General features: G+C 39.4%; 2 protein-coding genes across 2 annotated transcripts; both read left to right on the top strand.

Moving 5' to 3' along the window:
• The first annotated feature begins 1,231 nt into the window (after nucleotides 1-1,231).
• On the top strand, nucleotides 1,232-1,851 carry LOC116802002. The gene has a single exon (XM_032724765.1). The coding sequence runs from the start codon at nucleotides 1,637-1,639 to the stop codon at nucleotides 1,727-1,729; it is 93 nt and encodes a 30-aa protein (XP_032580656.1). The 5' UTR covers nucleotides 1,232-1,636; the 3' UTR covers nucleotides 1,730-1,851.
• A 45-nt stretch (nucleotides 1,852-1,896) lies between these two features.
• Nucleotides 1,897-9,861, top strand: LOC6618002. Its single transcript, XM_002042274.2, has 3 exons — nucleotides 1,897-2,107; nucleotides 8,476-8,884; nucleotides 8,957-9,861. Exons 2-3 carry the CDS (start codon nucleotides 8,477-8,479, stop codon nucleotides 9,161-9,163), a joined length of 615 nt encoding a protein of 204 aa, XP_002042310.1. The 5' UTR covers nucleotides 1,897-2,107; nucleotide 8,476; the 3' UTR covers nucleotides 9,164-9,861.
• The last annotated feature ends 159 nt before the right edge of the window (nucleotides 9,862-10,020 follow it).

Here is a 10,020-nt window from a genome sequence, read left to right as displayed (position 1 = left end):
TTTCATTTACCACTTTATAACTTACAATGCAGTGGCTTCTGCTGCTTCACAAAATCTGTAATCTCTTCTCACATCTTAGTGAATTCCCGAAACTCCTCACTGAGATCCTAAATCCATGGCTCACGACCAGGGTAAGCACCATAAACATTTCTAAGAGCCAACTATCCGAAAAGACACGAATAAATACCAGTAAGTGCAGATTTCACCACTTGCCAGGCCAAGAATGTGCGAATAAAGATAAAGGAGCAGGAAGATAAGAGTGCAGAAGACGCAAGAACGCAGAAAGAGCAGAAGACTCCAGACAGAAGGTTGGAAGACAGGCGGCAGAAGAGGTGTCTTCTCTTATCAGTGCGCTTTTGTGTGTGCGTGTGCAGATCGTAAAGCTGCGACAACAACAACAAGCGTTGGCCCATCGCCACCTCAATGTGTCACATTGGCAATCAGATAACGGCATCTCTTATCACCAGGCGCTCGAACGCAGAATGGAGAATGAGCGAATGAGCAGCAGCAGAGAGAGCGGCGTAGCGAAGAATTGCGAAGACAGTCTGCAACTCGCACTCGCGTCACGATTCACACAGTTCACATTGTAGCTGCGAGAGGAGGAGAGAACCAAACTAGTTATACGAAAGTTCCTAGAGATGCTGACGCGATCACTGTGATTTTGGCCAGAAAGGATTTATGATCAATAAAAAATTATCTTTTTTTTTGGTTTCTAAAATAAATAATTGATTCTTCATGTAGGTTATGTTTTAAAGAAGAACTTTCTGTTTTTGGGCAGTTTTCAAATTTTTTTTAGCATATTCGTGTAGTCGTTAGCAGTCTGATAATTTTTGCTTTTCTTCCGTCAAGGTCTTGAAAAACTATTTAAAGAACGAAGTCGATAGAGTGTAGCAAAACATGCAAACTTATAATTAAATTACAAATAATCCAAAGTTTATAAGGATTCTTCACTTAAATAAAATTGCAAAGTTCATAAAGTTCAGTTCATAAAAATATATTCCTTCTAAGGTTTCAAAATTATCTAGAATTATGCTATTATATTATATTTGTAGTTACATTGGCAACAAAGTTTTTTTCCAGAGCCGTTACAACATCTCTGGTGCGAAGATTGGAGAGCGGAGAGTGGAGAGCATCTTCCCGAGCCGCAACAAAAGCAACAACAGACGCCACCGCCTCAGTCGACGTCGGCAGCGGAAAGCGAGGCGCTTGCAGCGATGTTTGCGATCTGCCAGTCGCTTCTCAGCATTCTTCGCCTCTGGTTCGAAATTCTCAGGCCGTTCAGAAAAGAAAAGCATAAAGACCCTACCGAATAAAGACCGTGGAACAGGGGAAGCGGGGGGCCAGCGCACAGAAGACGGAAAAACAGAAAATAACAAAAATCCATTTTTATATACCCAACATCGACATAGAAAATCCACGTCGAGATCGAGATCGAGATGTGTAAATGAACGCAGTTCCTGCTCGTAGACCGGTCGTCCGTAGTAGTAGCATCGTTTTGTTCCGTTCCACAGTTCCAAAGTTCAGTGAGTGGGCTAAAGAGGAATCCGAGGGTGGAGTCTGCTAATCCGAAACCAAAACCAAATCTTAAATACGAATCCTGCGCGGAGGAGAGAGAATCGATCCAAGATTTGTTGTAATGGTGCACAGGCGCTGGATTTTCTGTGAGAGCGGCGAGGATCCAAACTTCAGGAAGGAGCACTACGAGTATACCCAAAGCCAGCACCGATAATTCCAATCCAAGCGAAATTCCCCCAAATAAGTCCATTCAACTTGCTGCAATTATTTGTGCCAACGATCTCGATCTCATTTGCAACCGCAAAATAATCACAACATAACAAAACAAAATAAAAATAAATTTAAAAACAAAAACCCCACACACGAAAAACAATTAAAACGCGTGCATAATTGCTAATATAAAACAAAAGAAGGAAAAACAGAATTTCAGTGCTTTTTGTTTGTATTTTTTATTGTTTCGCTTTTTGTGCTCCTCAAATGTGAGGAAGAGAATTCAATCGAAGAATTGCAGAAACGAAACGAGCGAAAGAGTGCGTGAGATAGAGAGCAGAAAGAGAGAGGAAGATCCACGGCGGCCAAAAAGCATTTTTGAGTGAGTACACACAGAGAAATTCCTATATGCTACTAAAGATTTAGTTAAGCTAGTAATAAAAGGAGATAACACTGGAATAACAATGCTTTATTCTTATAAAAAGATCTTATATGCACATGAATATAGATTTTATGATATAAAAGCGTTAGATAAAGTAGTCAAAGATGATGTTCCCCTGGAAGATCATAATTTCAATCATTTAAAGAATTCTACAAACTACGAATACGAGTATATTCCATGGTACAGGGTCAATCACAACTTTCCAAAATAGGTTTTTCCAAGTGGGTCGCTTTTCCGAAGTGTACCAAATGCCGACAAACATGTTTACCCCAAGTAACCCCCCAAAAACCCCCCGATTTCGAATTCTATAAATAAAATGCACAAAGTGGCAAAAGCCAGAGGAGCGAAAGGGATGGCAGGCAGCTGGTGTGCCTATTCGTATTGCTCTTCTTTTTCTTCTCTTTGTGAACCATGCAATTGGCAAAACAAAAAAAAAAAATGTGAGCTATTCCTTCGCTTGGAGAACAGGTGTTTTCAATTTCAATGCTTATCAGCAGCTAAAACAAAGCCATTTATTTTGAAATCCCCCTCCCCCCTTGGGAAAAAAAGTAAACAAAGCGTTTCCACACTTCGAAATGTTTTTGTTTCACAAAAGAGTTGAGAAGAATCGTCAAGAGCGGATAAATAAAATTTATTGATAGCAGGCAACAGAAATTAAATGTTTTCATCATTAGTTTCTATATACAGTATCGTTGTACACATATATATATATAGCCACTTCTTGCGCAGTCCAGCATGTGATAAAAAAAAATATAAAAAAAAAATACAAACAATAAAAGTAGAACTAGCAGAACGAGCCGAGGCACTTTTTATTCCTATATACGATGGCCACCAATTATTGTCAAAAACTTGACTACGTGACCAAACAGGAAATGGAGAAGAGCAGCAGCGAGCTGAACAAGTGGAGGAATCTTTTTCCGTTTTTTCTCCGGCCAAGCTTTCACTTCACAGGGGGTCACGAGTCCCCGCCCCCTAGGCTGCGCCCCGCCCATTCAAAAGTTAATCAAATGGCATCGGGCAACAAATTCTCCCCCATTCACAATTCAGCGACACTCGGCGATCTGATCAATTAATACATTATTTAATGCCACTCCATGGCAACGTCATCGATTCATTTTGTTTTTGCTTCATGTAAAGCACTTGAAGATAGAGATGTGCAACACACAGTGGCGGTTAGGCGAATAGATAAAGTATCTAGATTTTCCCATGGGAATACCAATTATGTAATGAAAAGGACAGAAAAAGTTAAGGGTTTTTTTATAGATTTCTTTTTTATTCTGGATGAGTAATTCAACAATTTTGATCAACTTTATGAATTTGATTCCTAGTTAATTGCCCGCTGCTGTGCTGCGTCTGGTACTATATCCGATTCAGGCTCCCTTGCAAAGTGGGCCAGACAATTCCCAAGAATCGGTTGCCTCGCTTTTTGTGGGCGTCAGTTTCGTCAAGTTTTTCTTTTTCATTTTCTGCTTTAGTTTTATGATTTTCTTGTCGCGGCAATTAAGGAAATTGTTGTGCTATGCTATGTTGTATCTGCTTTGTGCCATATAGATTGCCACACATCGGATAATGGTGAGGGAGGTCGGGAATGGCGGCCAAGGAATTTTAATTGAATTGTGCATTGTTCTGAGCCACAAACGCAACTTTGCGTTTCCTTGGCGGTTTCATAACGTATTTAGAAAAAAAGGGCAAATATATAATAATATTAATAAATAACATAAAATAGCTGGCATTCTCAAAATTAGGAATACTTTAGCTGCAAAACAATTGATTGGAAATTGGCTGTGGCATTTGAATGTCACCTTCAAGGTTTATAATATGTATCTACAAGTACGGGTGATATTACATATTCCTGCAGCAAGCTGGGAAATTCTGACCAGTCCATATAAACATGATATCCAATGTAATCCGATGAAAATCTACCCCCATTAAGTGCATTATTTTTGCTTACAAACAGCTGTATATCATTTTTCCCTGGCAACTAATGGCTGAAATCTGGGCGGTGCACAAAAAACCCACAGAAGTACACAGTGCTATTGCCACATCTAATATATCTTTTGTGGCACTAGAGCTGCAATAACACTCTTATCAGGTGTTGTTGATAAACCCCAGAAGATTTCGAGGCGAACTGCAGATTCGCCAAATCCTTATATACATACAGATACATATAATTCTATCCAGCTGGGCTGAATCATAGGGTATATATGTACATATATGACGCATGTGCTCCAGAAAACAAATAGGGAAATTCACCCGTCTACTGGGAATCGTATACTTTTACGGCCTTGTTATTGTTTTTGTGTCTAGGCAAATTCTTTGTAAGTCTGGCAAACTGGAGAACCCAGTATCGAAATAAATAAATCCGAAGGCCTTTAAAAGCATAACTCTAAATGCGAATTTAGCGGGAATCGAAAGTGCTGCTCCCTCGAAAGCAACTCAAGCCGAATCATCAGAAATATGATACTTATGTACATATATTTATACATATGGCATATGGAACCGATAAATGTTCTGGTGATCTCTGCACTTGGCTGATTTGTACTCCAATTGGGTTTCTGGGCCACTGCTGACGCTCGAATCGCGATCAAAGTCCCTCTTTTCAAAGTCAAGCTCAGCCAGTGGTAGTTATGTTTTATTTGTAATTGCCGGGTATTTTGACTAAACTATATGCTATATACTATATATATGTGTACTGAACGCGATTTAGCGTTTTGCCAGCTTTTCTTTCGGCTTTTCGCTTCAGTCGATTTTCCCAGTATTTGTGGGCGTCGCGCTGACAGCTAATTTGTATTTTTAGGCAATCATTTTGCTATTCGTACTGCCAGTCAGCTGACAACGTGCACATGCAACCGGTAAAGATATATATTGTATATATATATACTTAACCTCTGGATATATAATGTGCTTTTCAACATCTGGTCAATGACTCGAACCGATTTTCGACCCGATGCTGATGCAATTTGTGAATGGAAATTCGGATATCGTCACGTAGAGTACTACGCATATCAACCCTGCACCGGAAGTTTATTAATGAAGATGTAGAAGTATCTGAAAGATACGGAAATGCATGGGCAACGATTGACTTGAATCTTTAATCTTGCAGCTTCGCAAATATGTATCTTTGTGGCAAACAAAATTAGTTGGATGATTATAGGGATGCAAAAACATACACACAGATGAAATTCGAGGGAAACAATAACGGGAAACAAGGAAAAAGGTTAATGCGCCCCGATTCTTACGCAAATCGATGTCGGGAGTCTTCCCAAATTGGGTCCTCACCCAGAAAGCAAACTTTATAAATTAACAAGCGCATTAAATCATTCAAATGAGGCAAACGAGTCGTAAAACGGGAATAAAAACGAGGACAATCAATGACAAACACTTTGCAACCAACCGGTTTTCATTTGAGTGTATATATTTAAGCCATTCCGCTGTCTTATCAGTGTGAACTGATAACAGGCGCACACCATCTGTGTATATCATATTTGCGCTTGTCATATGATGCATCTGTATATCTCAATCTATATGGACTGCAATTAAGAGTGTATCTATTGTGGCGATTCATTCAGTAGACGCAGTTGGCATTACAATTGCAAATTTCCATTGTCTGATCGACTTCGAGGTTTTCACATTTCGAAGTTCGCCGCATTCTCATTTGCAGAGATCTTAAGTATTTCACCGGTAATCAAGACATGTCGCCACGCTATCTGGTACCTGAAATACTGTATGTATCTACCAGAGTTAAGACAACTTTCAGATAAAGTTCACAATATCAAAGGAGCGATGGCAATTCTTTGCAACCGGTTCCTAGATAATACCAGATGACAAGAACCCTATTAACTTGGCTGCTATCATTATCATTTTCTTGGGCAATTATCAACTCTCCATTCCCTTTTGCAATATTTAATTTTTACCACCGCACAAAAAAAAAATAGACTAATTTTTTCCGCTTAGCTTTTCATTCTTAAATTGCATTCTGTGTGATCGTGTGCTGCCCATTGCTGTTTCCAGGGTATGTTGGCACTTTTCCAACGGAAAATGCAGTACTCAGAATTATAGTTTATCCCTCATTATAATCCAGCACCAAGATACATTTGTCCAAAGTTCAGAAACTGCAAGTTTAAGGCGATTTATTTTTGTTAGCTTGAGTTTCAATTGTTTATTTCAATTCCATAAACACTAGGGTGCGTCCAAAGTCCAGATATGAAAGTTTTGAAGCTCCCAGCTGACAGCATATCCACATCGATTATGCTATATGGCCACTTTTGCTGGACGCTTTTCCAGTCCGATTTCAACATTTGACCAGCCCAGATCGCCACGAATCGGTTTCAGCCCGACCAAGCTGGCTTTAATTTCATTCGCAGCTTGTTTGATTGTTTATTTTTAGTTGTTTATTTTGTGCAAGTGAAGTCCAATGCTGAAGTGTTAATTTACAAACGCCTTGGTGCAAATACTATCTTCTTATTGAGCCAAATCAATACACATATGTACATATGTTTGTAAGAACGACAAACAATCACGTGCAGTTCCTTATCATTCAAGTGAACTGGAAATCCCCTCTTGATAAGACCGATCTTCGATGCAGGTCCACCATCCACCATAGTTTTACACATCAAGTATACGCCGGGTGTGGCGTTGATGCCATTTCATCTTGATTTTTCGGTCTTATCTCTGGTGGTGTAAAAAAAACACAGCCATAAAGCGCTCTTCTCACAAAACCATAAATAATATGCACATAAATTATAAACTTTATAAAGAAAAACAAAGCAAATACAAGTAGATATAAATTAAACGTAAACACCCGGTTATTGTTTACTTAATGTTTTTAATGCAAACAAGCAGCAAGCGAATTAAATAGTATTAATTTGCACTTTTGAAAATATTTGAAATATTCCGTGATTTCGTTTTCAGTGTAGATAGAAACTCTCATTGAGAAATATTTGTATAAAAAGTTGCATCTTTAAAGCGAACAACATAAACAATGTGTTAAGCGCACTTAATACAACTAATCAGATAAAAAGATGTTAATTTCTCGTGCTTTAATTACCGTGGATATTAATTAATTAAATAATAAACAAAAACTATATTCGTTAAAATCCATGTGAGAATTAAAAGCAGTTTTCTTAGCTCGAATAGTAAAAAATAGACATAAGATGGCTGGAAAAATGAAAGACTGCATCAACAATTCAACTGGAATCATTGAATAAATATGCTCGCATCAACAATATAGAGACAGTAATAAAATAACCAATTGATATCAATAGAAAAAACAAAATTGAGAGGAGTGAATAGAACGAATATCGAAATGCGCGCCGTTTACGACTTGTTGCTGAGCAACGCCTTTGATCCCAGGTACGAATGATATTCGCCATATCTATATATATATGCTTATGTTTATGTACATTGTACATATGTGTATGTATGTGGCTATATAGACCACAATCCCAATCAGAATCGAAGACATGCACATGTGTGGGCTTTGGAATATGATACATCTTGGCCGGTAATTGAATGCTAACCAATGTTAATTGGACTCTAAACGAGAAATGCTTAGCAAATATTTGGTTTTCACCGTCTGCGCCCAAGTGACGCAGTTGATTTTATTGACAAAGATGGGGCGTTTATCAAATGTTTATTGTATTATTAACACGCTAAATATTTGCCAAACAAATCGAATAAGGCAATTAGGCAGGAAAGTGTTCGCGGCGAAATAAATTGAAAAATATCGGATCACCAACTCCATTAACACGATAATAATAAAATCTAGCAATAAAACTATAGCAACAATCCACTTGTATTCGCAACAATTAATTGTATCTAGTTCTATTCGGCTTAATTTCTCACATACTGGACACAAATCGATTCAAATCTAAGTGTGTACATTAAATATTTTGTTCTTGTGTAATGCATCTGCATGAATTCTTATGAAATTAGATCTAATAGTATGATGCATATGTACATATAATAACCCATTGTCTGGATAGTACAGTGATTACAGTTAGCGATCGGAACCGCTTCCACTGCAAAAATCTCATGGGTATTCATTGGGGATTAACAATTGAGAGCCACCAATTAGCCGAAGTTCCCATCAAATAAACATGAGATGTCTAGACTACACTAGGAAAAATAACATCATACTTTAACAATAATCTCAAATCGATGCCATCAGGCCTGAGAAAATATATAAGTAGGCTTTAGTACCAAAGTGATTTTTTTTTACAAAATCGAAATAAATGAAGAATATTTGTAATAGGCCATCCTCCTTAGTTTTCCGCCGTGTAATCCTGGACTTGTGTCTGATTTTCCAGAATGGTACTACAAAACCACAACACTGTGGTGGCCCGTTCCACCTTGACCCCGAACAGCAGCAGCCAGAACTTTGGCTCCCATACGATGGATCACCCAGGTGGATCGGCCAATGGATCCGGAAACGGACGTAGTCCCCTGAACGCCGGACCCAGCACCCAGCGTCCCATTGTGGACCTGCTGGTGGCCATGGTGGCCGTGCCGGTACTAATCCTCTGCGCCCTGCAGCTGGAGAAGAATCTGCGGGACAACAGCGTGGAGTCCCGCTGGCTGGTCTTCGCCCTGGGCATCGGGATGCTGGTGATCAGCGTGATCATTTGCGGATATGTCACGCACCGCATGGGCGTCTGCATTTGGGCGGGACCCATCGACGAGGCGGGAAACAGGGCCACCAATGGAGCCATGTCACATGTGAGTGCCGAGCAAGATGGAAAATGGCTTTTATGTTAATATTCCATTAATAATCCGAAACTATAATTCCAGATCAACTCCCAGAACGATGTGCTGCGCATTGTGGACTCACTGCCGCCAAGTTACGAGAGCGTGGTCAAGTACGAGCTGCCGCCGCCGGCCTACGAGTGCCTGGTCATCGAAATGGATCGGTCGAAGTACTTGGAGCCGCCACAGACCTCAGCCAAGCCAGGAGGTGGAGGATCCACCTCCCCGCCCGGGACCACCCTGCACATCTAGTGGGGCGAGGGAGGGATTTGAAAGGACTAATGGAGCAGTAGAAGGAGGAGAGAGAATTAAGAGATTTTTTCCCAACTGGCAGCGCAACGGATTTCTGTACTTGACCCACTTAAAGTAACCACATGCAAGCAAATCTATAACCTCGATATCGATAGGTGGTGTTCTGGAAACTCTGGTGTTTTCGAAAGTTCCCAGAGCATTTAGCTGAATGCCGCCAATATATCCGTATGTCTATTATACATTTTTAGCTAACTAATAGCTTGGCAAAGCATTATGGCATTGTATTTACTTTGATTTTAAGCAGATAGTATTTTAACTCGTAGAGCCTATCAATAACGATATCGATTCTCTCGCACTGTACATAGAGTTTTTGAAACGCACAGCATCTAGTCCAAAGTTGTATATAGCCGAAAAAGAAATAACGGAACCACACATGATGCGCTCATATAAGTTTTAAACACACATATTGTATATTGAATCAATGCCAGGGCAGGGCGGCAATCAAACAACAAAACTACAGGGTAGTAATTAGTCTTAGTCTTAGCGTTACGCCTGTATATAACTATGTATGTATATTTCGATTACAACTACTTTTATAGCCATATCGATAGGCGATGTCGATTGCCAACAAATGTCGGAAAACGTTCACAGTTGCTTTCCAGAAATAAAGAATTCCTATTAAGTTTATTCAAATCCAAGCACATAGTTTTGCATCTTTTGGGGGCTTTCAAAAAGTAATGCCCCAAAATCATGGCATTGCATACAATAAGAATCATTCTGTTATTCTCAATGGATAATTAACCAGTTAAAATAGTGGTTATTCCATTCGTAAGTTACTAAAACCTGTGTCCTGATAA

Source organism: Drosophila sechellia, chromosome X (genome assembly GCF_004382195.2).
Source record: "Drosophila sechellia strain sech25 chromosome X, ASM438219v1, whole genome shotgun sequence".
Taxonomy (NCBI): Eukaryota; Metazoa; Arthropoda; class Insecta; order Diptera; family Drosophilidae; genus Drosophila; species Drosophila sechellia.
This window is presented reverse-complemented; position numbering and strand designations above follow the sequence as displayed.